The 27,701-nt window shown below is 40.6% G+C and overlaps 1 protein-coding gene across 4 annotated transcripts in view; it reads right to left on the bottom strand.

Annotated features, from left to right (window-relative positions):
* CDC42SE2 (CDC42 small effector 2) overlaps positions 1–27,701 on the bottom strand; it is a 105,326-nt gene that overhangs the window by 27,680 nt on the left and 49,945 nt on the right. For 2 of the 4 annotated variants that reach the window (XM_081092610.1, XM_081092609.1), the window contains 2 exons: positions 23,739–23,905; positions 7,453–7,766 (listed from right to left, as the gene is read on the bottom strand). In XM_081092610.1, the coding sequence (XP_080948736.1) occupies positions 7,453–7,506 (54 nt within the window). In that variant the 5' untranslated portion in view covers positions 7,507–7,766; positions 23,739–23,905. The remainder of the gene's footprint in view (positions 1–7,452; positions 7,767–23,738; positions 23,906–27,701) is intronic. The other 2 variants (XM_081092611.1, XM_081092612.1) reach the window with 2 other exon arrangements.

The raw sequence follows: 27,701 nt of genomic DNA, 5'->3' as shown, positions 1-27,701 counted from the left end.
ATGTCTAATTAAAATAACACATTTCAGAGACAAATAGCAATTATCAATACCATATGGCAAAAACATCAAATGGGGAAGGCATGTAACATGAATAGATGAATAGAAGGGGGGGTGTAAATCAATATTCATTGTTTTTTGAGGATACCTTAGAAGTGTATGTCTTTGATTGTGGTGGTCATAACAGGACTGTGTGCATATATTTATGCCCAAACTCACCAGATTGTATACATTAATTATGTGCAGGTTTTTTGTTTTTTTTTAAATATATTTTTATTGATTTCAGAGAGGAAGGGAGAGGGAGAGGGAGTTAGAAACATCAATGATAAGAGAGAATCATTGATTGGCTCCCTCCTGCACGCCCCCTACTGGGGATCGAGCCTGCAACCTGGGCATGTGCCCTTGACTGGAATCGAACCTGGGACCCTTCAGTCCGCAGGCTGACACTCTATCCACTGAGCCAAACCAGCTAGGGCTATTATGTGCAGTTTTTTGTATACCAATTATACCTCAATAAGCTAGGGGGAAAAGAAGCCCACCTGTACTCCAATGCACAACAATAAATAGGTCAAGAATTCACTACAGTCCTGTAAATAGCTTATGAACCTTTCCATTTTTAACACATTAAGCGCCCAGGCTGTTTTGTCTTCTGGACGGAAAGTACAGTGTCAGTCACTGGTGAATGACATGGGGCTTAACATGCTGTAAGGCACCATCCAATTTTAAATTTACAGCCTTCGCTGTATCTAGCAACAGCAACTACAGCATTTATACTACCATCAATTAAAGAGGTCTGGGCCGAAACCGGTTTGGCTCAGTGGATAGAGCGTCGGCCTGCGGACTGAAGGATCCCAGGTTTGATTCCGGTCAAGGGCATGTACCTGGGTTGCGGGCATATCCCCAGTGGGAGATGTGCAGGAGGCAGCTGATCGATGTTTCTCTCTCATCGATGTTTCTAACTCTCTATCTCTCTCCCTTCCTCTCTGTAAAAAATCAATGAAATATATTAAAAAAAAAAAAGAGGTCTGGATTACTACCGCTAAAAAAAAAAATGGGACTGCATTATACTGTCCTAAAATGAAGGAGTCAGAAGAAAAAGTATGATTTGTATGCTACTACACAGAAAAATGAAGTCTATGTTCTTCCCAGTGTTGGGTTATTCCTTTTTCACACATGGAATGTGCAAGAGCAGGGGGTGGTAAGGAATGAGTGGGAGAGATGGCATGCGGCACTTAATTTCAGTAAATACTTTAGAAAACTAAAGTATTTAGAGATGACTAAGCAGCTTTCAAATAAGGCACTCTTGATACTGCCTAATGGAATGGAAAGGATATGTTTTTGTAGACTATAAACATACATATAATTGTCAGTGACGTCATTAAGTGCCAACAAACAAGCTATTCTTCCACTGCAGTAACCACAATGCCCTGTTCAGTTTTGTGTCATATTTCTCAGCAAGTCCAAAAGACTAAGAAATCAGATGCCCATGGAATTCCTGTGGAATATTTCATACAAATATGTATTATTAAACAATAACACAATACTGACATGTTATATGTGTGCAAAAAACTCATGCTGCATATCCTTTGTACAGCAAAAAATGTATTTCCAATGTCTCATATTTATAATTCCAAGGCTGTATGCTCCTGACATTTAAATTTCTAATCTATGTCTTGTTATTTTAGCTATATATGAGTATACCTAGATCACATGCTGGAACAGGATTCACTTTGTTATATGCATTATGAATACCAGCAATAAAGTAATCAATCTTAAAAAAATATGGCAATACAATTTCTGGTTTGTGGTCTGGAATGTAAGAATTTGGAAAGTGTCATTCCCGTCCACACAACAGGAAAAAGTTAACAAAGTGAAAACCAACAATTCTTACAGCCATTCGAGAACTGGGATCACAGAGAGAACCACTGTCCCCAAAATTGGAGAGAGAGGCAGATATAAAAATCACAAGTTACCATGAGGTGAAACCTCCAAGGGTATCCAGGACCAGTGTAGGAAAACCTAACCTGTAACTGATGAGCTGCTGGAGGATTAGCGTAGACAAGTCTGACAGTAAAAAACCCCACGGGTCTAGTCTTAGGGGGACCCCACACTTCTGTGAGTTTTGCCTCCAGGAACTCTACCATGTTCTTCAAGTGCACATCAGAGAAAGGTCTCCCGTGTTTTTCAGCAAAGAGTGAGGAATGGGAGCCATTTTTAAGTAAGCCAGAGCATTCTGTTCTTAACAAAGCCTATCCTGAAGAGAAACTACTTTATCAGAGCCCAATCGACGGGTTTTACTAGAAACTAACCAGCTCTGGGGAAGAGAATTTTCCAACTCTAGCCCACACTAGCCTTCCACATAGGGAAAAAGAAATACCCAACTCCAGTCCCCTCTAGCCTTTTTGTATGAACTAAGTAAAAACCAAAACAAAACTGAGAAGTACTTGTGTTCATCACAGCCCAGCAGACTCACTAAGACTGAAATCTAAGCACAGCGGTACATAAAGTTTCCCCTTCCCCACCACCATCTGTAACATGGCTCCTATATAATAGGGGAATATTTAAGAAGTCTCTAGGGAAACTCAAAACACATACAAGGATACGGAAGGAAATTTTACCCTCACCTACAGCTACAGCAAACAGTATGGCCTAACCCCTATCCAGATATATATAAAACCTCATAATAAAGGCCTATTTACCTCACTTCCTTTTACCCAGAATTATCAAGTCTAATTTCCAACAAAAAATTACAAGGAATATTAAAAACAAAATGGCAACAGGATTCAAGTATTCCATAATCTTTAAAGATGTTAAAAATGTAATCTTTGGAAATATCAGAGGTAAATTGTATACAATAACTTAAACGTGTAGGTAAACATACAATCACTAAAATACACATTCATTTTATGTTTAAGTACATTACAACCGATCCCTTTAAAGCAGTGATTCTCAACCTCTGGCCCTTTAAATACCGTTCCTCATGTTGTGACCCAACCATAAAATTATTTTCGTTGCTACTTCATAACTGTAATGTTGCTACTGTTATGAATCATAATGTAAATATCTGATATGCAGGATGGTCTTAGGCGACCCCTGGGAAAGGGTCGTTCGACTGCCAAAGGGTCGTGACCCACAGGCTGAGAACCGCTGCTTTAAAGTCAGGAGAAGCAAGGATGCTCAGCCCTTAATGATACTACTCAACACCATAATACTGGAGATCTCAGTCAATGCTGTAAGATATCAACAACACAACAGGTTTATGTATCAGAAAAAGGTTTTAAAATGTCACTATATCGACATCTTTAGAAAATAAAAAGTGTTCAGTAAGGTGTCTGCATAACATTATTAGTTTCCTATACATTAGTACAATCCAATTAGGAAATACCAGCGACGAACAGAATTTCAAGAAGAATAGTAATATAAAATCCATAAACTATCTAAAACAAAGTTAATAAGAAATGTGCAAAAATTACATGAAAAGGTCTATACAAATTAAGACACATGCCATGTTTCTCAATGAGATTACTCAATTTTAAAGATGTCAATTCTCACCCCTTATTCTAAATTTAATGCAATCCTAAAGTAAACACCTATAAAAATATGCATTATGAAATATCTCATACAAATAAAAACATGAAGAAAATAATAAGGGCTCAAATAATAATAATAATAATAAGGGCTTAAAAAATAAGACATTACCAATACAGTTTAAAAAGATCTATGAAAGAGATCTCTTCTATGAAGCAGCAAAATACACTAACACCAGCAATTAAAACAATATGGTAGTCCCAGTATATGTGTAAACACATGTACCAAAAGAAATGTATTTCAGAAATGGACTCTTACATATATGAAAGCATAGTATATAATAAAGATGACATTTCAAATCACTAATAAAAATATTGGCTATTTAGTGAACTGCCTTTAGATAGCTGATTAGCATGAAAGAATAGTTAAACCCCCACCTCACACCACACAAATCAACCAATCTTCCACATTTCACAGATCAAAGCGCTAAATATAAAAACCAAAATTATAAAAGTAGTAAACAGAAAGATGGTGGACATGGAGCACCAGGAATCTGCATCGCCACCCAACAACCACAGGGGCAGAATCAGCCTGATGTAACTATCTTCGAACTCGAGTCTGTTCAAGGATTACAACTACCAGCGGAAGGCTTGAAAGGTAAACCACAGTAATTTCATGCAATGTCAGCCCTTAGCACAGTAGCATTACCCATCAGCCAGCTCTTGCTGTGTTCCTAGAGCAGCTCACACTCAGCTATGGTAGCCAGAGAAGGCAAAAAGGACCAGGTCCTCCAAATATCTCCACTTCTGATCACAGAGAAGAAAGAGATAGGCAGCCAGTGTTGGACCGCCTCCCCACACTGTTTGTTGCAAGCCACTCCTTGTCTGGCTGCAGTGACTTCCAGGGGATTTAAAAAGCTAGCACCTGCCCGGCTGGTGTGGCTCAGTGCTTGAGCATCAACCCATGAACCAGGGAACCAGGAGGTCAGGGTTTGATTCCCGGTGGGGCACATGTCCGGGTTGCAGGCTTGATCCCCAGTAGGGGGCGTGCAGGAGGCAGTTGATCAATGATTCTCTCTCATCACTAATGTTTCTCTCTCTCCCTTCCTCACTCTAAAATCAATTAAAAAAAATTTGTTTTAAAAAGCCAACAACCCATTCTCCTCCTCCCTCCACCCTTCATCTTTCATATTTTACCCTTTGGGGAGCTAGACATAACAGACTAAGACATTAAAAAACAAATGCATATATGAGGAAAATTAGAAATTAACTGTGCATACCCAGGGAAAGGCTTAGAAAAGATTAGATCTCATCTGTCCTTTTATGCTATCACAAACAATAAAACATAAACTCACTTATTCAGCCAGCCAGCCAGCATGTAATAGATTCTCCAAGGTATTAGATTTGATCCTTTAGATACAAAGTAAATATGGTCAGGGCCCCTATAGAATTAAAAATGTGGTGGGAGAGACTAGAGAACAATTATTACTATGTAAGAAGTTCCATGCCATAATAGAAAAATGAATTAAAGAGCTGGTAGGAATGCAGATAAATATTTACTAAGGAGATAGTTGGGGAAGATTTTGTAGAGGTGACTTTTGATCTAGATCAGTGGTTCTCAACCTTCCTAATGCCGTGACCCTTTAATACAGTTCCTCATGTTGCGGTGACCCCCAATTTCATTGTAACAAATTGAACATAATTAAACCATAGTGATTAATCATAAAAACAATATGTAATTATATGTAACTAGAGGCCTGGTGCACAAAAATTTCTGTACTCGGGGGGAAGGGGGGGTCCCTCAGCCTGGCCTGTGCCCTCTCGCAGTCTGGGACCCCTCGGGAGATAACGACCTGCTGGCTTAGGCCTGCTCCCGGGTGGCAGAGGGCAGGCCCAATCCCTAGGTGCTGCCCCTGGTCGGGCTCAGAGCAGGGCCGATTGGGGAGTTGGGGCGCTGCCCCCTGTCATGCACAGAGCAGGGCGGATAGGGAGGTTGCGATGCCACCCTCAGTCACGCTCAGGGTAGGGCCGATTGGGGGGTTGGGGCACCGCCCCCCGTCACGCACAGAGCAGGGCCCATCAGGGAGGTTGGGGCTCCTCACCCTGTCACGCACAGAGCAGGGTCAATCAGGGGGTTGGGGAGCTCCCCCCTGTCACTCACAGAGTAGGGCCAATAGGGGAGTTGGGGCATCGCCCCGTCACACACAGAGCAGGGTGGATCAGGGGGTTGGGGCGCCGCCCTCTATCACCACAGGGTAGGGCCAATCAGGGGGTTGGGATGCTGCCACTGTCACCCTCAGGGCAGGGCCGATGGGGAGGTTATGGCTCTACCCTGTCACACACAGAGCAGGGCCCGTGTGTGTGTGTGTGGGGGGGGGGGGGGGGGGTTGGGGCGCCGCACCCTGTCACACACAGAGCAGGGCCGATCAGGGGGTTGGGGCACCGCAGTCTGTCACACACAGAGCCGCAGGGCGATCAGGGGGTTGGGGAGCTCCCCCTATCAGGCACAGGGCAGGGCTGATCAGGAGGTTGGGGCGCCTTCCCCTGTCACGAACAGAGCAGGGCGGATAGGGAGGTTGTGGCCCTGCCCCCTGTCACACACAGAGCCGCAGGACGATCAGGGGGTTTGGGCACTGCCCCCTGTCACGCTGATCCCGGTGCCGGGAGGCATATTACCCTTTTACTATATAGGATAGAGGCCTGGTGCATGGGTGGGGCTGGCTGGTTTGCCCTGAAGGGTGTCCTGGATCAGGGTGGGGGTCCCCACTGGGGTGCCTGGCCAGTCTGGGTGAGGGGCTGAGGGCTGAAGCTCCCAACTGTTCCTTTTTTTCTTTTTTTTATTTATTCTGGGCCAGCTTTAGCTCTGGCTCCAGCTCTGAGGCCTCCGCTGCTGAAAGGAGGTATCTGTTTTTTGGGGGGTTCTATAATCAAAACAATGTATAACTCCAGCTCTGAGATCCTGGCGGGCTGAAAGCAGGTTTCTGGGGTTTTGTTTAGCTTCTATATTTGTTACAATGTTTGAAACTGCAGGCTCAGAGGCCGGCAAGGCAGGCAGGGAACATTGGTTTCCTCCGTCACTGAAGCAAGCAAGCCTCATGTTAGCTTCCAGCTGCCTGGCTGCTGGCCGCCATCTTGGCTGGCAGTTAATTTGCATATCTCCCTGATTAGCCAATGGGAAGGGTAGCGGTCGTACGCCAATTACCATGTTTCTCTTTTATTAGATAGGATTATATATATGTGTTTTCTGATGGTCTTAGGTGACCCCTGTGAAAGGGTTGTTCGACCCCCAAAGGGGTTGCGATCCACAGGTTGAGAACCGCTGCTCTAGATGAACAGAAAATTGGAGGTTGAAGGGCAGGATTTTGGAAGAGGTAACAATATGTGCATAGTTTAGAAGGCACAAAAAAGTGGGGCATGTGCCAAAAAGAAGTCAGCCAAGACCACTTACTACCTAATATGACTTTGGGCAAAAACACTGGATCTATTTCAACTGGAAAATAAGGATAATGGTATCTTCCTCCAAGGGTTTCTGTTAGGAAAATGAGATGGTAAATTGAAAAAAATGTGAGTGCAATCTGGTCTGGCTGTCACATCTTGCACCCCAGATCTCCAAGGCTGACTGAGCTATATTAGCTCCTTCTCTCACTTTTCCTTCAGAAGTCATCTACTTGGTGAAAGAGCACAGCCTTCCCAGTCATGTACAATGGTCTAGCACAGTTTATGACACCATTTACTCAAAAAAACATTATTTTCCTCCGCCCACCCCCCCGTTTTTAACCAGATTTTCAGAGATCCATTGAACTACTCTCTGTGACACTCCTTAGAACTGCCCTGCAATTACTGCTAGGGTCCTGATTCTCAACTTGAGCACCAGCAGTATGTCTCATAAGCACCCACCCAATCTGTGCGTATATTAATTCATACTTACAGGTTGAGGCTGTTCTGCAATACAGCAGTTGAAACACAACCAGAATTCACTCATGCTTATAGTCCAAAGTATAAATGAGCACCAAGGAAGTTTCCAAATCTCTACTCAGGAAGCTTCACAAAGCACACTCCTCAGTATGATGGATGTCCAATGATGTTCAAATAATAATTTTAATACTTCCTTGTGTTTTAGTTCCTGGAAGTATCTTATGTAGTCAAATTAATTAAGAAAAAGACAGAATGTTCCTTTCTTTGCTTGTGGTTCTACAGAGACTTGTTTCTGAACCACCAGGAAGTTGTCTTGGCTCAGGTACTCTAGAAAAAAAAAGAAAAAGTAAAGAAAACAAGTTACTTTACTTATCTGTAGAAGCTTTTCTTTCATTTTTTTATTGTGGGCAGTATTACAGATGTCTCCCATCCCCCCCCCCCCCTGTTTAATCCTGTCTGTCCAGCCCCTACCACCCCTCAGATCCTTACCACGCTATTGTCCACATCCCATGGGTTATGAATGTAAGTATACTAGAGGCCGAAATTCATGCATGGGGCGGGGGATGGGGGTGGGGTCCCCTCAGCCCAGCCTGCACCCTCTCCAATCCGGGATCCCCAGGATCGGGCCTAAACCGGCAGTCGGACATCCCTCTCACAATCCTGGACCACTGGCTCCTAATTGCTCACCTGCCTGCCTGCCTGGTCACCCCTTACTATCCCCCACCTGCCAGCCTGGTCGCCCCTCAAGGCCCCCCTACCCCACGCAGCCTGCTGTTCAGTTGTTTGGTCATCCCTCACTAACCCCCCTGATGGCCTGGTTGCCCCACGCAGCCTGCTGTTCAGTTGTTTGGTCGTCCCTCACTAACCCCCTGCCGGCCTGGTCATAGGTAGCCATCTTGTGAGGGCATGGGGTTTAATTTGCATATTACCTCTTTATTATATAGGATAAGTTCTTTAGTCTCTCTCTCCTTGTCCCCCCACCACCACTTTTATTTCTTAAATCTGTGATAAAATTAATAAAATTTCCCCAAAAAGTAAACACTGAAAAAAATTCAAGATTTTAATAAACTGATATTTATTCAACAAATCTTTTCAAGCTTTTTTTCAGTATCCAGTTATTAGGGATATAGCAGTGAAAGAAGACAGAAATTCTTGCCTTCCCAGAGCATTCTATTTTATGACTATAAAAGTATAAGCTGTTCTAATAAGTTTTTTAAAATTCACTAATTCAAACACCATATAATAGTTCCTAATTCCAAAAAGAAATACTGATCATTTTCCTATAGGTTTCTTCAATTGAGTCCTTTGTTCTCAAAGATAAGCCAGACTGTAAGTAGAATAGCAATCAACTTTTTTAGATATTCAAGCAGCAATAACTCATCAATAATTATAAAAAAAATTATCACCTTCTCCATTGTTATTAGAATTGTACATGAGAGATGATTAAGGGTTAGGTTAGACTGCATTTTGAATCAAGACATTAGGTCCCTGTTCCCACCATCATCAGAATGAGTGTCAGTCAAACCAGTTTACTAGGTGTACCAGTTAATAAAGAGGATTTTTTTTAATAGATGGAGTTACACATATGTTGACATATATGCAATTTGAAATGTATGCTATTTTGTTGTATTGACAGCAAGCTTCAAAACTTCCTATGTCAAATTTGCTGAAGGTGTTAACATCATAGATATTTTTATGCTTAAAAATGTCAAATTTCATGCCCCAAAAAAGAGCATTTGCAGGAAGTTTTAATTCATTACTTTATTTTGAAGAAAAAGTTATCATATACTTCGGGAAGCTTATGGTGAACATGCTCCATCTCAAGATACTTGTGAACACTGGTTTAAACGCTGTGAAAGTGATGATTTCCATGTGAAAGACAAAGATCGTCCAGGTCAACCGAAAAAGTTTGAAGACCAACAATTACAAACATTATTGGATGAAGATCCGTGTCAAACTCAAAAACAACTTGCAGAAAGATTAAACATTGCTCAGCAAACATTTTCTGATTGTTTACAAGCAATGGGAAAGATTTTAAAGGAAGGAAAATGGGTGCCACATCAACTGAACAAAAGACAAATGGAAAACCGAAAAGTCATCAGTAAAATGTTGCTTCAACAGCACGAAAGCAAGTCTTTTTTTTTGCATCGAATTGTGACTGGCGATGAAAAGTGGATTTATTTTGAGAATCCCAAATGCACAAAATCATGGGTTGATCCAGGTCAACCATCAACATCGACTGCAAGGTCAAATCGCTTCGGAAAGACTGCTCTGCGTTTGGTGGGATCAGGAAGGTGTGGTGTATTATGAGCTTCTAAAACCAGGTGAAACCATTAATACTGATCGCTACCGACCACAAATAATCAATTTGAACCACGCTTTGATTGTAAAACGACCAGAATGTGCCAGAAGTAATTTTGCTTCATGATAACGCACCATCACATACTTCAAAACCTGTTAAAGACACGTTAAAAGATCTTGCCTGGGAAGTATTAACCCACCCGCTGTATTCACCAGACCTTGCTCCTTCAGATTACCACTTGTTTCCATCGATGGCACACGCATTTTCTGAGCAGCACTTCAAAACGAAGAAGTGAAAAATTGGGTCTCTGAATGGTCTGCCTCAAAACAAGAAAAGTTCTATTGTGACGGTATCCACAAATTACCTGAAAGATGGGGGAAATGTGTACCTAGCAATGGACATTACTTTGAATAAAGCACTTATGATGTTTCTCTTGAAATTATCGTGTTTTCTTTGATTACAAAATCCGCCATTATTAACCGGTACACCTAGTACATCCTGAGGTAGCCAACCAAGCTGCATCAATCAGAATCCATGTCCAGCTGTCTTCTGTCTGGAGTTGGACGGAGCAAGCCTATCTTTTCTTCGTGACTGACAATCTGTAGCCTTGAAGGTTGACCTTAGCCAACCATGTTCCAAATGTCATACAGAAGATGGTTCTGAGATTATAATGCAGCAACAAAAGAAAGGAGGAAGTCTATATCCAGTCATTTCTAAGACCAGTTTGACCTGTACACCTGATGCTTGATGTTGTAGCCGTGGTTCTCAACCTCTGGGTCGCGACCCCTTTGGTGGTCGAACGATCCTTTCATGGGGTCGCCTAAGACCATGCTGCATATCAGATATTTACATGACGATTCATAACAGTAGCAACATTACAGTTATGAAGTAGCAACAAAAATAATTTTATGGTTGGGTCACAACATGAGGAACTATATTTAAAGGGCCAGAAGATTGAGAACCACTATGTAAAGCAACAGTTTTCCCTCTAAAGCCTGAAGCGGGTTTACATCACCTGCAGGCTACTACAACCAGCAAGTGAAGATGTCCAGTACACAGCTGGACATACAGCTCTGCAGCCATAAAGCAGCTTTGGAATCATCAGCAGATTATAACTGAAGCAACGAATGCCAAATTCTAGGGAAAGCACTATCATGAGAAGCCAAGAGACTCTAAGGCAGTGGTTCTCAACCTTCCTAATGCCGCGACCCTTTAATACAGTTCCTCATGTTGTGGTGACCCCCAACCATAAAATTATTTTCGTTGCTACTTCATAACTGTAATTTTGCTACTGTTATGAATCGTAATGTAAATATCTGATTTGCAGGATGTATTTTCATTGTTACAAATTGAACATAATTAAAGCACAGTGATTAATCACAAAAACAGTATGTAATTATATATGTGTTTTCCGATGGTCTTAGGCGAACCCTGTGAAAGGGCCGTTTGACCCCCCAAAGGGGTCGCGACCCACAGGTTGAGAACCGCTGCTCTAAGGAATAGCAGCATTTAAAGGGTGATTAGAGAAAGAGAAGTTTACAAAGGAGGATTGGGTGTTATCAGAAAGAAAGAGGATGAAAACTAGCTAATGTAGTGTCACTGGGGCATGTTCAAGCAGGGACTGCGGCCTGACCAGTGTTACTAAGTGGTTAGAGCAACGACCCTCACACCAAAGGGTTGCGGGTTTGCTCCCCCACCCCCGGTCAGGGCAGGGCACGTACAGGAGGTAACCAGTTGATGTGTCTCTCACATCAATGTTTGTTTCTGTCTCTTTCCCTCCCTTCCACTTTCTCTGAAAAGCAATGGAAAAATTATCCTCTGGTAAGGCTTAGCAAAAAACCAACCAGCCAAACAAACAAAAGGAAGTGGGTACCAGTATTAACTGCCTCAGTGACAACAAACACTCAGAAATGTGCTACAGACACTTGGTGGCCTGGCTATAGCAGTTTTAGTGAAGTAGTATGGGCAGAAATCAAATTAGAGTGGTTTGAGGAGTGAAGAAAGAGAAGCAGAGTTCAAGTGCAGAAAATGTTTGCAAGAATTCTGGATCTTAACTTTTAAAATATAGGGTACGAGGTAGAGGAAGAAAAAAAAATCCTTGAAATGAAAAGATCAAAGATGTATTAATTTGATTATTCAAAGTAAACATTTTTGCCCCAAGTGGTAAACTATCAATCACATATTTATAAATGTTTGAAAGAGCTGTCATTCATTTATAAGCCATTCCAACTATAAATCAGTGATAGATATATTACAGGATCACAAACCCTGAGCATTAAGTGAAATGAAATTTATGTTCACACAAAAATGATATGTTAAGTTTTAAGCATATGTTCAAGGAGGAAAATCAGAAGGAAGAAAATTTATATTCTTGCCATAGTTAAAATTTATTTTCAAGCAGGGATGAACATTCCTCATCTCACCTAAACTCTAAACTAGGAAGTAGCAGTCTTGAAATTGGCTTTGTCTACTGAATTGGGAAAATACTGTGAAAGTTTATAAGCTTAAACAAACAGTATGTTTCATATATTTCCTTCCTAGCAAGAATGTAAGAGCAAAAGGCTAAATTCACAACATCACAAACATTATTTCAGTGTTGCTATTTGACAAGTTTAATTCCAACCTGAATCAAAGACCTTGGCCATTAAGAATTCACTGTGAAATAAAATCTCCTTTAACCAATTCTATGAGAACAAACATGCCTGTGTTTGAAACTGAAAAATCTTTAGACGCATCATTGTTGTAGCACAGACAGATATGGAGCTACTCTGAGGTGTCCAAATCTACTGTATTTAAAATCTGATGTTTTAGACAGATATGGAGCTAATCTGATGTACTGTTTGATTTATTCCATCATCATATTTTCTCATCTACATATAAAGCTAGACAATTTCCTTTTTACATATAAATTATCTTTGCCAGAAACCACCTTCAAAAATTAATTTTACCATTGGAAGGTGTATTTTCTTTTAAAAAATATATTTCTTCTGTTTAACACTTAACATAAATGGCTTCCTAATTTATAATCCATAGATAATACTTTATCACCCCACATTTTCCCAAATTCAAATTTCCTTCCCAATTAGAGTGAAGCTGTCCCTCATTTTGAGAATTTTAAATAAAACAAGGTTTTTCCCTACTCTATGTACTATGAAAATGACATTCGCAGTATTTTCTCTTTCTTAATGGTTAATGTAAGAATGACTGTTTAAAGTACAATAATTTGTGCTTCTATTTTCTTAGATGAAACAGAAAGGATATACAGCTTTAGTGAAGTATTTCCACCTAGAAAATAGATCTGTTGAAATGTATATTCAAACACCAAGGAGATGTTTGTAACTCCACTGGTTTTTATTAAGGAAATATATAAACCTTAAGATGTTTCAGACATGCCTCAGACTGTCAAACCAATACATTTTCCAACTTCTTGCTTTTCTAACAAACTTCCTTTACAGAATTTTTTTTCACAAGTGTAAATACTTAAAAACATTTATATATAAACACCTTTAGAGAAGTACTGAATTCAGCACAAAGAATTTCAACACTGCCACTAATATACTAATAATTACTTTCACTTCTTAGACTGAAAGTTGCTGAAAATATATCCATATTGAAAACTTGATACTTTTTTAAATCTTAAGATAACAAAAGCAGTGTTTCTTTGCAACATCAACATCTGAACTTGGCTTTAACACAGCTCAGCACATTCCACACATAAATAAGGACTCAGACTGGTCTACTGCACCAGAGAGAATTTCACAAACGCAAAGATTTTAGACGTAAGATTTGAGCAAAGCTTGAAGAGAGTTATCAAGCTACTTAATGACTGGCAGAGCTTCCTTGACAGGCATGAGTGAAAGAGTGTAGTAGTAGTAGTAGTACCTTGTGTCAAAAATAAAATACTCGCCACCATCAGCTTCCTTCCCTCCTCACCTTCTGCACCTAAATCAAATGCTGCAGGTATCCGTACCTATATGAACAGTTGTGTTACTAACAATTTAAAGAATTTATGTTCCAACATCCTACCCACAATTTAATAAAATTGTTTTTTAGGCCAATGTCTAAAGAAACAATAATAAAGCCTTGATTTGAAAAGCAGGACAATGATGCATACCTTTAGCCAGTCTGAGTCCTTATTTATGTGCAGAATGTGACACTAACAGTGTAGCATTATCTATATATAAAAAACCCTAATATGTAAATAGACCAAACAGCGGAACAACCAAACTACTGGATGCTATGACATGTGCTGACCACCAGGGGGTGCGCGTGAAACATGGTGGGCGTCGGCCGCGGCAGGATGGTGGAGGTGAGCAGGGGCACCAGACCAAGGTGGGGCACTGGTCACTATCATCGGGGCGAGCCTCTGGCGGCTACTAAAAATTCTTTGCTCACACCCGCTGCCAGCGCCCTGATCACTCGGCACCGCCAGTGGGTGCCAGTAGTGGCTGCCAGTCCCGATCACCCCTCAGGGCTTCTCCACCTCCCCCTGCTCCTGAGGCCTGGCGGGGGCACGGAGTTCGGGCTGAGAACTGCCCCCGTACCCACCACAGCCTTGCGGCCCACAGTTCCTTTCAAGGTGCAAGAATTCGTGCACTGGGCCCTTAGTATTTTATAACTGGTGAGAGAGCTTGCCACTTGCCCAAGCTAAATTTCTAAAAATTAAAGAAGTACTAATAACTGCCACAGAACTTTTATTTTAAAGGGTACTAGTAAATTCTAAACTTTTGATTCTGTTTCACACAAATTAAGCATGCTTAATACCTCAACTGAGTTGATGTATTTCAGATTTTAAAAATATATATTTGGCTATACTGCCACTAAGAGCAGTTTGTATTTGCGAGTACTCAGATAATAGCAAGGTAAAGTTCACAAATTCAAGTATAAGTTTTAATTTAATTCCTTGTCTTAGATTCTCATACCACATGGATAGTACTCATTTATATTACACAATGGCATGTAGGTACAAGCTTGCAAAGATGCTATGGTTTAGAATATAGACTGAACTAGTCAGCCTAAGTTTGGATTCTTGTTTCCTCCACTCACTAGCTATATGACCTTGAGCAAATTACTCAACCTCTGTGTGTCTCACTTTGCTGTTCTATAAAATGGAGTTTATAATTATATCTACTTCAAAAGTTTATGTGAGGATTAAGTGAGCAAACTTAAATTGCTTAGAATAGTGCTTGGCACACAAGTTTAAAGAAATGTTAATACTTTGTTACTATGATCATCATCATTCTTATCATATTTTTGTGCTTCACACAGAGAACTGAGCAGAGACAAGCTTCCTTGATGCTTACCTGAGCAAATGGACAAAAATTTTTATGGTCAATTTACCTTTCTTAGATGGAGTAGCACACAAAAATACATAAGTCTATTTATTATAATTTAGGTAAAAGGGAAAGTGAAATAAGTATTAAGGTATAGTCAAAAAAATAAAACTTACTTAAGCCAACTAATCCCTTTGACAGCAATGGCATATTTTCCTCAAAAGCAAATTTAAATGTATGTATACTTTGTATGTTAATGCGTACAATAAAATTAGCAATATAATGATTTTCAGTGGGTAGCTGAATAAATTATTCTAACTTAGTTTAGCTACTAGTTATTAATTATAAAAAAAATTCATATCTTCATATCATACATTGTTTTAGTCAGGTTTTCTCTTCTTAGTCTAGAAGGCCTTGGACATCAAAGGATTAAATTTTCAGAAGGGAATGTTAGCTCAATACCTAATTACTGCCTGAACTGGCTGCCAAGTGTGTTTTGCAACATAAAGGATGAGGAGAGGTAATTAAAAGGCCTAAAGAATGAGAAGTATGTGTAATTTGTGCTTCTTGGTCAGGACTGGAATCCCCTATCAATCTCTAGGGGATGTGAAAGTCAACTGAATACAAACTACAGTCACTTATCTGGATGTGGAGCCAGGTAAAGTGGATAGCAGTCTTTGATACTGTGTTTCAGATGCATCCCCAGAGAGGGAAAGTATCATTGTGATTTACACTTGATTCCTAGCTGCTTTGTGACAACTGCTTTAGAACTTTTTGTTAACTTGATATTTGCTCCAAATAAATTAGGTATTTTCAGCTACCACTGATTTTTTTGACTGGGAGAAACTTTTACAAAATTAATTTGCTGACAACAGAACTATGTCAATATTATTTAAAAAGCTCTTCACCCCAACATGGCCACAAAAATTCTACCACCAAAGTGCCTAATATCATAACTGGCAGAAGTTTAGAGATAACTTACATTATTAGGTTATCAAGTTTTCTCTCTCTAATTTTAAAATGGTTCAAAGATCTTCTTGCGAAAGAAACTAATATCTAGAGAAAAAAACCTTTAGCTCTAAGAATTACATATATAAAGAGTGTCTTTTAAGTTCCAGGCACAAATGATGAGCACAAACAAAAAAGCTTACATTTTACTTACATATTTCATTAGTAAGTTAAAGATAAACAATGACAAAATCTGTGCCAAATGCATGCCTACTGCTAAAGATTAACCAGACTGTATAATTTATGTAAGCTTTGGAGCTCTCAGTTAAACATATAAATTGTTTTGTCAACTGTTGCTTAGGTCTTCATATGGCTGACTCTAAAGCTACATACGTGTTCCTATTCTTAGGGTGTACAGTGAAAAGAGAAAAAAACAAATGTAGAAAAAAGTAAGCCTAATATAGCTATACTAGAGGCCCAGTGCATGGATTCATACACCAGTGGGGTCCCTTGGCCTGGCCTGTGCCCTGCCCTCTCACAATCTGGGACCCCTCAGGGGATGTCAGACTGCTGGTTTCGGCCCAATCCCCGCAGGCCAGGCTGAGGGCCTCTAGTATGCATATAAGATCTTTGGTTAATCTCTTCTTGCCCTCCCCCCTCCCACCTTCCCTCTGAGATTCAGCAGTCTGTTCCGTGTCTCCATGCCTGTGAGCTGAGCATCTGCCCCCTGGTGGTCAGTATGCATCATAGCTACTGGTTGAACAGTCAGCCGGTCGCTTAGGTTTTTATATACATAGATGGGGATAGAGTGGGATGGGGGGAAAATCTTTCTGAAAGATTTCAACAAATACAGTACTATGAGCTTTATTACAAATAAAAACAATAAAAATGTTTACAAATAAAAACCACTAGAACTCTCATAAAATAAATAATGTGTAATTGGACTTCTGATAAAAGATAAAATTTACATTGTAAGCTTTGGACAAAAAAGAGCTAATTTTTCTTACCCAAAAAGCTTGTGTGTTCTCTACAAATGTACAGAACTGTTTCTGGCTTTTTAAAAAGTCTGGAAAATATCATATTGAAACCCTGTGGAAATTTTACAGAGGAAATAAGGAGGGACAAAATTAAATCAATGTCATTAATTGAAAATTGGTACATGATATCTTATATTGACCTGTGTTCTTAGGAACACATAGAAGCAATATGCTGCCTTTAGTCAGAATGAGTTTGCAGAATGAGTTTAGAAGAATCACTAAACTCTTTAGTAAAACATACTACAGGTAAATTAAACTCATAGGCTCTCTTAAAGCTCAATGTCTCTGTATACTAAGGTGAAACAAAAATTCAAGCCATCAAAGGGCAAAACTTACTGTTACCTTTATCTTCTAAAAAAGTTTATCAACACTGTAAAGGCATTTATATAATTATTTTTAATATTTTCCAAAGAAGGTATATGTTAATTTTTTCTTATTGTTGACAGTATTACAGATGTCCCCCACTTCTCCCCTCCTTTGCCCCCCCTTTACCCAGCCCTCACCGCACCCCAGCCCTTCCCCACACTGTATCCATTGTTTATGGATATATGCATATATGTTATTTGATTACTCTTTTCCCACCATGCATCTATTCCATGCATCCATGCCTCTGGACCTATTTTGTTCATCAGTTTATTTTTTTCATTAGACTCCACATATAAGTTACATCACGTGATATTTATCTTTAACTGGCTTATTTCATTTAACATAATACCTCAACATAATAAAGGCTATATATGAGAATCCCTTAGCCAACATTATACTCAATGGGGAAAAACTGAAAGTGTTAATCTTAAGATCAAGAACAAGACAGTAATGTCTGCTTTCACCACTCTTATTTAAAACTAGTGGCCCAGTGCACGAATTTGTGCACACTGAAAAGAAATTAATTAGAAGAAATATTTTAATATCGTTATTCACCCTTTCTTTAAATAGAAGTATCAACCAAATTCACGATCGATAATAACAGATCAAAACCCAAACATGCAATTGGCGCCAGCGAGAGCTTTATATATATCTCACATGCATGAGTCAACTTAGCCTTTTGTAGATATAGAATAAACTTGCTTAATTAGACCTGCTTTCTGATTTAGCTAAACTTTTTCCAGCCCAGTGAAACACCCCAACTTCTCTTTCAGGTAATTGTCAGCAACACAGCAGTAAATATCAACACAAAGCACATTATTATTGTAAATCATGCAGGGAGAACAAAGGGTAAAATATTTAACTATAGCAGTGTTTGACTATATTCTGCACAGTGAGAAAACCTCAAGTCATTTTCAAGGTCCACCACTTCTTACTTCTTTTCAGTTGGGTCAAGTTTCTAAGCTTTCTAAATCTCCGTTTTCCAGCTGATGAAAATAAAATAGGATTCCACCAAGTCTCCTATCTACCTACTCCAGGACTTCTGTGAGAATCAAATGAGATGAAGCATGGGAAAACGCTTCACAGGCATTTGGTTACAGTGTAAAGTGTTTGCACCTGGCTATAAAGCAAGCCATGTTCCTGGGCTGCAGAAATTGCAAGGAGGCTAGTTGCTAAGGAGAGGAAGCCAGGCACTGCTATATGACGTCATTACCTGGAGGGACACTTAGCATATTAGCCTTCTATATATATAGATGGCCTGTCACTAGGGAAAGGAAGCTGGGTGATGCTACATGACATCATTACCTGGCACCCACAGCCACCGTTTCTGGGCTGGGCTGTGGATACAGTTTGCGCCACGGGGTCTTGGCAGTGTTGGCTGCGATTTGGTGGGCTGTTGCTCCAGGGTGGTGGCAGAGCCTGTGTCCCACTTGGGGGAAGCCGAGTGTTGCTTTGTCAGCACCAGGTCCGCAGTGCCATTTCTTTGTGTGTATCACAGCAGCTCCTGCATTGAGTATCTGCCCCCTGGTGGTCAGTGCATGTCATAGCGACCGGTCGGAAGGTGGGAAGGATACTTAGCATGTTAGCCTTTTATATAGATAAATAGTACTAGAAGTCCTAGCATAGCAATCAGACAAGAAAAAATAAAAGGCATACGAATTGCAAAGGAGAAAGTAAAACTGTCATTATTCGCAGATGATATACTATACATAGAAAGCCCTCAAGACTCCACTAAAAAACTGCTAGATTTAACAAATGTAGCAGGATATAGCATCCAAAAATTGATGGCCTTTATACACCAATAATGAACGCTCAGAAAGAGAAACTAAAAAACAATCTCATTGCCCTGGCTGGTGTGCTCAGTGGTTAGAGCGTTGAATGGTTGGTAATAGGGACGTATCTGTTAGGATGTTTTCATATACACGTGAGATAAAATCCAAAGCCAGCTGGATTAAATAAGGAATTGGGGGAAGATTTGATCTAGCAGCCCACTTTCCTCTGCACTACTCCTCCTGTGTTGGCTTCTTATTCAATCGACTTTTCTTTTATAGTCAAAAGATAGCTTCCAGGAATTTAGTAACTGTACATTTTCAGGCTGAAATTCAGAGTAAGAAAATACATGCCTTTATCCCAGCATTTCTAGCAAAAGCCCCAAGATCTCATTCTGATTGATCTATCTTAGATCACATGCTTGCCATGATGGCCTTGGTTAAGACACATGTTCCATTCGTATAATCTCTTCATAACATTCATTAAAGAAAACACATTAAAGCTGATCTTAGTGATTTAAACCTTTGATATTACTAAATAACGGCATTACCAAATTAAAATTGATGGGTCAAGCACATCATACAACTTTCTCCATCTTCTTAAAGTTATTCCCCCAGATTTTAAGCATAACCCATCAAGACAAAAAAAAAAAGTAAATCCTTCCCTGAATGTGAATCACTTTTTGAAGGATTCAGAAAGTGCTACCAGCTTACAGTGCAGTTTTATAATTCTTAACAGAACTGAAAGCAACACCACCATAGATTTTTCAGGAAGAAAAAGGCTCTTATACCACTTTTCCAAGATTATAATAACAGAATTTAAAGAAAACAGAAGAGAATATAGATGTCTTGAGTTAGGCAAAATAAATAAATAAATAAATAAATGTATGTTTTGTTTCAAAGAGCTTTGAAATACAAGCAACTAAATAATCCATCCTGTACCTCAAGACTCCTCTCACCATTCAGCCGTGGACAAACTACGGCCCGCCGCGGGCCAGATCCGGCCCGTTTGAAATGAATAAAACTAAAAAATAAAAAGACCGTACCCTTTTATGTAATGATGTTTACTTTGAATTTATATATTAGTTCACACAAACACTCTATCCATGCTTTTGTTCCGGCCCTCCGGTCCAGTTTAAGAACCCATTGTGGCCCTCGAGTCAAAAAGTTTGCCCACCCCTGTAACTAGATCATCACCAAATCTCCCCTGTCCCCAAGTCTCCCACTTCCTCTCATCCTGCCTACACACACACACACACACACACACACACACACACACTCCCAATTAGGTCCTAAGAACAAAGCAGAGATGCACACTTTAGGGAGTTTTTTTGCAAATGCACATTCCAAAGCCAAACAAACAAATTAATCCTGATCATACTTCTTATAAGCCATGTCCTTCATTCCTATAATTAGCACAGAAAATAGAAGGCAAATTATTGTTTTTACAACAGAAAAGAATGCAAAAACTTATTAGACTGAAAGCCAATACTCAAATATAGAGGACAGAAGCTGATTTTCATGGTAAAATTGAACAAATACAAAAGGCTAAATTCAAGCAACATTTTTAGAGTAATCACTTGAAAATGTGTTACACACCAGTCATCTTAAATCAAAAGCCAAACTTTACTCATAATCCTATAAGAAAGCAGTGTGGTTAAAGATAAGACTGTGATTTAGGAGGAAATCTCTATAATACTTCAATTCTGTGGATTGGTTTTTCAAATACTATTCAAATAATTCAATTCAGTAAATATGCATTGGTGGCTTTATTAAGAAGAACACATCTTTATATGGTCATTACCAAGGCTTTTAGAATGTAGTTTCTCATTTGCTGTGGACATGACCACAAAACATTTCCCCAATAGGTTTTTTTCTGCTATGTTGGTACCATAGCATTCAGCCTACTGGGAACATTTAAAAAAAAAAAAAAAAAAGAAGAACACACTAGAGTCAGACACAGTAAGGATACAAACATAGCCCTTGACTTCACAAAGTGTATAATGTGCTACAAAGGCAATATACACAAGCATAAACTACCAGAAAGTACAGGACATAATCAAGTAGAAATGTATGAGGCACAAAAAGACAGTAGGTAATCAAAACAGGGAGAAATCAAATAAATCAGGATTTCCACAGCAAGTAACAGAGCATCAAAGGGCAAAATTACTTAAACAATAAGGAAATTTGTTGTCTCACATAACAAGGAACCCACAGTTAGGGAGGTTCTATTAAATAGGTTTCAGTTCTAGTCTATGCAATTGTCTTGACTCTGTCCTCCTTTACAGAAGGGTATCACCTTCAGGCTAGTAGCCAAGATGAATACAGCAGTTACAGATGTTACAACCAGATAAAACAAGCTGTAGGGAGAAGAGGGACCATCTCTTTCTCTCACTTCCTTCTCAAAAGTAAAAAAAAAAAAAAAAAATCCTTCACAGAAGTCTCTTGCAGACTTCCCTTTTATTTTAGATTGGCCAAAATTTGGTCTCATGCCCATTCCTAAAACAATCACTTCCAAAGGCAATGAGACCTACCATAACCAAGATCAGAATGGATGCTCATAACTATCATGACCATCACTTCATTTTCTGTTGTTGATGTTGTCTATAGTGCGCAATGGCAGTAATAAATAAGGGTAAGTCCTCCAAGCATAAAGAGTTTGTTCAGAGTATTTTGCTGCAGAACACAGTTGCTGGCCTAGTGCATCTGTTATGTGAACCATTCTTTCTAGATTTTGTAGAAATCTTCCTTGGTATTCTGAGGTAATACAGCAGAGGCAGCTACAGAAGGAGAAGGCCTAGTTTCATCTGTTACCACACTTGGGTAGAAGGCACACTTCAGGGGGTTCCTTGTATATATGCATTGATCGTAAGTACATACAAGAAACATCTCTCTGGATTTTGTCAACCTTGGTCCCTAGTAGTGTCATCTTGGCATCAAGAAGCTTCAACTGATTGCCCATAATTGCATGTAGATCATTCATCTTCCTCCCTAATCGCTCTACTATCGAGATAGATTTGTTGTGGATGGCATATTCCCCATCACTTGATGGGCTGTCAGGTGGTTCATTACTTCTTTTCCTCATTGTTCATGCAACACGTAGAGTCATTTCTTCTGTGGTAACTTCTTTAACTATTGGTTCTCAAAAGTCTAAGGACGGAGTCTGGTCATCAGTCTAGTATTCTTCCTCCGTGATCAATACAAGATGTGCATGGTACGATAGACCTGTTGGTGGGTTAGCAGATGACAGGGATAGTTGTTGGGGACCTGGGGACCATTACATGGGACTGTTTTTTGCTTTTTTGTGGGCTCAGCCATTCTGCATCTTTAAAGATGATTCAGGGTTTTTTTAGTCATCTGCTATTTACCAAGTTGGTGACCTGCTGCATGGTCTTTTGTGTGCCTTCAATGATGCAGCTACTATATCCAGTGTAATGCCACATGAGTTAAGAATTGAGGAAATTCAGAGTTGAGAAATGAGGAATTAAAAGTAGCTCCAATAAATAAAGCAGAACTTTCTAAGATAGAACTGTTGGTGGATTGATTGACACCAATTTTTTTAAAGAGGATGCAAAGGAATATTTATCGGAAACATTCTTGTTTCAATCCTCAGATTGATCAAGCAAGGTAAAGGGAAAATGTAGTGCTATAAGTCATCTGCAAACCATGCAGTAAAAAGACAGCAGGGGTGCCCTGGCTGGTTTGGTACATTGGTTAGAGCAGTGGTTCTCAACCTTCTGGCCCTTTAAATACCGTTCCTCATGTTGTGACCCAACCATAAAATTATTTTCGTTGCTACTTCGTAACTGTAATGTTGCTACTGTTATGAATCATAATGTAAATATCCAATACGCAGGATGGTCTTAGGAGACCCCTGTGAAAGGGTTGTTCGACCACCAAAGGGGTCACGACTCACAAGTTGAGAACTGCTGGGTTAGAGCATTGGTCCGTGGACCGAGGAGGCATGGGTTCGATTCCTGGTCAAGGGCACGTGGCTTGGTTGCAGGTTCCATCCCCAGCCCCAGTCAGGGCTGGTGCAGGAGGCAACCAATCCATGTGTCTCTCTCATGTCGATGTTTCTTTCTTTCTCTTTCTCTCTCTCTCTCTCTCTCTCTCTCTCTCTCCTGCCTCCCTCCCTCCCACTCTCTCTAAAGATCAATGGAAAAAAATATCCTCGAGTGAGGATTAAAAAATATATATATATATATATATATATATATATATATATATATATATATATATGGCAGGGGCTTGGCCTATTTAACCCATTTCACTAAACAGAGAAGCCTTAAATGGGACCAACACCCAACATATTATTTCAAGGAGGACAGGCCTTTGGAAGATGGCATCATTTGGACTGGTGGAAGAAATAAAAAAGAAAAACACGGAGGCAAAGGAAGAGATGAACCTAATTGAATAAGAAAGTGAAACTGTGATCATAAACACGCTGTTAGAAGCAAAGAATTCTCTTAAACTGGACTGTTGTCATTCTCATACAAAAGTTAACTTACTATTTAACAGTAGGTAAATGGTAAGAATGTAGGATGAGGAATTCTCTTTTTAAGGAGAGGATTTAAGTTATCAGCAGGGATATTCAGACTCACCACTCCTTGTCAACAGTCATCCACTTAGCTCTCTCTGGGTCGAAAACATTCCATATTATGTATAGAGATGACTGCAGACTCACTGTCAGTAGTTGCTCCTTGAAGGTTTCTTCTCACTTGGGTTGAGGTTTCACTCAAATATGCACACACTCACAACAGGACCTTATCTGCAATTGAAAGCGAACAATTAGGAGGCAAAATGTTGCAGGGATGCCCAGCCAGCGTGGCTCAGTAGTTGAGTGTGGACCTATGAACCAGGAGGTCCTGGTTAGATACCCGGTCAGGGCTCATACTGGTCAGGGCTCATGCCGGGTGCAGAAGGCAGCCAATTGGTGGGTCTCTTCTCATCACTGATGTTTCTATCTCTCTCCTCCTCTCCCTTCCTCTCTGAAATCAATAAAAATATATATATATTTTAAAAAATGTTGCAGAGAGCAATTCTCCCCTCCCCTACCTATGAATAACTGATTCATATGAAAATTGAAGTTAAACACCAGATTCACTAAGCAACATGTTCAAACTAAGCAACCTTTATTTCAAAGGTTGTAATGTGCTTATTACAGTTACCACCCTTTCCCATCATATAAACTGATCATAATATCCAGAGTATACCAGGTGCTTTTTTTAAAATATATTTTTATTGATTTTAGAGAGGAAGAGAGAGAAACATTGATGTGAAAGAAAAACAGTGATTGGTTGCCTCCCACACTCACCCCAACTGGACATGTGTTTTGACCTGAAATTGTACCAGCAACTTTTTGGTGCACTGGACAATGCTCGACCAGCTGAGCCACATCAACCAGGGCCAGGTGCTGCTCTTACCAAAGGTTCCCCACTGGACAGAACCCAACACACGTTTGTTTAGTGGACCCACAAGGCTGGCCTACACAGTGTGAAAAAAGCTGCCTACATTTGTGTATCAAAAGACAACATAAAAATCATGATTTCTGAAGTCTCTTAAAAACAAAAAAAACAGCAGTTTGGACAATATGAGGCCCACATTTGCACATGGTAACAATATGTTGATGATTAACAGCTAATCCTTCAGATAGGACATGGTTTTGCAGAGCTCCACAGGTGTCATCTCTCTCACATACCCAGCTCAGTTATCTATGTGGCCCTGTTGAACTTGCAAACACTGATACTTATTTATAATAACTCACAGGCGATATTTATTACTATCAAAGCCAAGCATGTATTTTGCCTTGAGGATTCAACCTAGAACAGTGGTTCTCAACCTGTGGGTCGCGACCCCTTTGGGGGTCGAACCACCCTTTCACAGGGGTCGCCTAAGACCATCGGAAAACACATATATAATTACATATTGTTTTTGTGATTAATCACTATGCTTTAATTATGTTCAATTTGTAACAATGAAATTGGGGGTCACCACAACATGAGGAACTGTATTAAAGGGTCACGGCATTAGGAAGGTTGAGAAACACTGACCTAGAACAAGGATAACCACATTGGCTTTGGTGTCAGAGGACCCTAGGTTTGAGCTCTATTTCTACATACAATTAGCTGTGTGACCTCAGGCCAGTTTTTAATCTCTCGAAAATATATTTCTTCATTTACAAGCCTCCAAATAAACATATAACCACTTAACACAATCAACAAACAGGCCTAAAATCTAGTATGTCCAAGCTGAATTGATAATCCCAACTATTTAAATAATGGTAGCTTGAAATTTCAAGGTTCCATATTATGAGGAATATTAGTATTTCATTAAAAGAAAAATGAAGACAAAATGGTGGGGATGCTTCACATCACTCCTGGCAAGGCTGTTGCCTTCTTGATCAATAAGCCTCACTCCAAATTCAGATGTTTCAAAAGTCAGGCACAAAAACTTTGGACTGGTAATAGAAACCCAAACAAACTCACTAATAAGAGCAATGAAAACATGTCCACACAAAGAAAATTGGCTAGAGGCAGTACATGATAGCAATTAGGAAAAGAGGCTCAGGAGCCAAGCTGTCAAAGTTTAAATTCTGGTTCTGCCACTTACTAGATGTGTTGACTGTAGTCATTACTCACCATGCCTCACTTTCCTAAACTGTAAAATGGAAATAATTCATAAGGCTATTGTAAGGTTTAAAATAGGTTAATACATGTAAAAGGCCTACAACATGGTCTGGCACAAAACAAGCCTGTAGAAGTCTGGCTATGGCACCTTGGATGGTGTGGTTCAGTGGTTGGAGCATCAGCCCGCTCACCAAGGAGTCTTAGGGTCCATTACTTGTCAAGGGCACATAAATGTGTTGCAGGTTTGGTCCCTGCCCCAGTGCGGGCATATGCAGGAGGGTCAATCAATCTATGTGCCCATCTCACATCAATGTTTCTCTCTCTCCCTACCCACCGTCCACTCTCTCTAAAAATTAATGGGGGGAAAATATCCTCAGGTGAGGATTAACAAAACAAAAGTAGTATGGCTGTCTAAAGAGGAATTGGGTTTAACATATGATGCAACATTATAATAATCTACACTAATAAAAGAGAAAAATGGTAATTGGCGTACGGCGATACCTTTTTCATTGGCTAATCAGGGCTATATGCAAATTAACTGCCAACTAAGATTGGCAGTTAACTGCCAACAAGATGGCGGCTAATTTGCATATGTAGGCACAATGCAGGGAGGTGAAAGGGAAAGCAGGAAGAAGCCCCCTGCCACTGACAGTGATCGGAAACCCAGGGGGGAGCTAAGAGCTGGGGGGCAGGGCAAAGGCCTGATCGGAGAATCAGGCGCCTTTCCGCCCTGGCCAGTGATAGCAGGAAGTAGGGGTGGAGCCAGTGATGGGAGCTGGGCACGGTCGAAGCTGGCAGTCCCAGGAGCTAGGGGTCCCTTGCCTGGGCCTAAAGCGAAGCCCACGATCGTGGCGCCCCCCGCTGCCACTGCAGGTCCCCGCTGCCTGGGCCGGACGCCTAGGCCAGAGGTGTCAGGCCTGGGCAGGGGCGGAGCCTGCAACCGCGGGGAGCTGGGGGTCCCCTGCCCAGGCCTGACACCTCTGCCAGAGGCCTCAGGCCTGGTCAAGGGGCCGATCCGGTGATTGGTGATCGGAGGGTGATGAGGGTCAACTCCTCTGGCCGAGGCATCAGGCCTGGGTGGGGGGCGGAGCCAGGGATTGGGGGGATATGATGGTCCCCTTGCCCAGGCCTGAAGCCTGGGTCAGAGGCGTCAGGCTTGGGCGGGGGGTGGAGCAAGCGATCAGAGGGAGATGGGGGTCCCCTGCCCAGGCATGATTCCTGGGCCAGAGGCCTCAGGCCTGGGCGGGGGCCAGAGCCAGTGATCGGGAGGAGATGGGGGTCCCCTGTCCAAGCCTGACACCTCTGGCGGAGGCGTCAGGCCTGGGCAAGGGGCCAATCAGGCGATCGGAGGGTGATGGGGGTCAACGCCTGAGGGCTCCCAGTATGTGAGAGGGGGCAGGCTGGGCTGAGGGACACTCTCCCCGCCCACACACACCCAGTGCACGAATTTCGTGCACCGGGCCCCTAGTTTTCTTAATAATATTCAGAGAACATTTTTAAATACATACACTCACCCACAGCAACCGCAGTACAATGTAGTGTTTAATAGTTGGATTTTGTTTATAGTCAATTTTAGACTATTTCATTCTTTCTGATTCTGAGTGCCATAGAGAATTGCAGGCAAGACATTTTACCTTCCTGAGATTTGGATTCTTTCAACAAAGATAAATGAAGACAATGCTACTTATCTCACAGGATTATTGTGAGAATGTAATAAGATGTATGAAGTGTTTACTTAGTACAATGCTTGGCACATGGTAACTAAAAACGAATACTATATTATTACACTACTAGTGAAACAAGTACATTATAACTAGAGTGACCATTGGTCCTTATTTGCTTGTGACAGTCCCAGTTTATGCAGGTTTTCACAATGTAATTACTAATCACAGCCATTTCCCTTTCTATGTCAATATGTCCCAATTTAGATGATAAATT

This window comes from Myotis nattereri, assembly GCF_964212035.1.
Source record: "Myotis nattereri genome assembly, chromosome: 5".
NCBI lineage: Eukaryota > Metazoa > Chordata > Mammalia > Chiroptera > Vespertilionidae > Myotis > Myotis nattereri.
The sequence above is the reverse complement of the archived record's forward strand: the minus strand, read 5'-3'. Positions and strand labels throughout refer to the sequence as shown.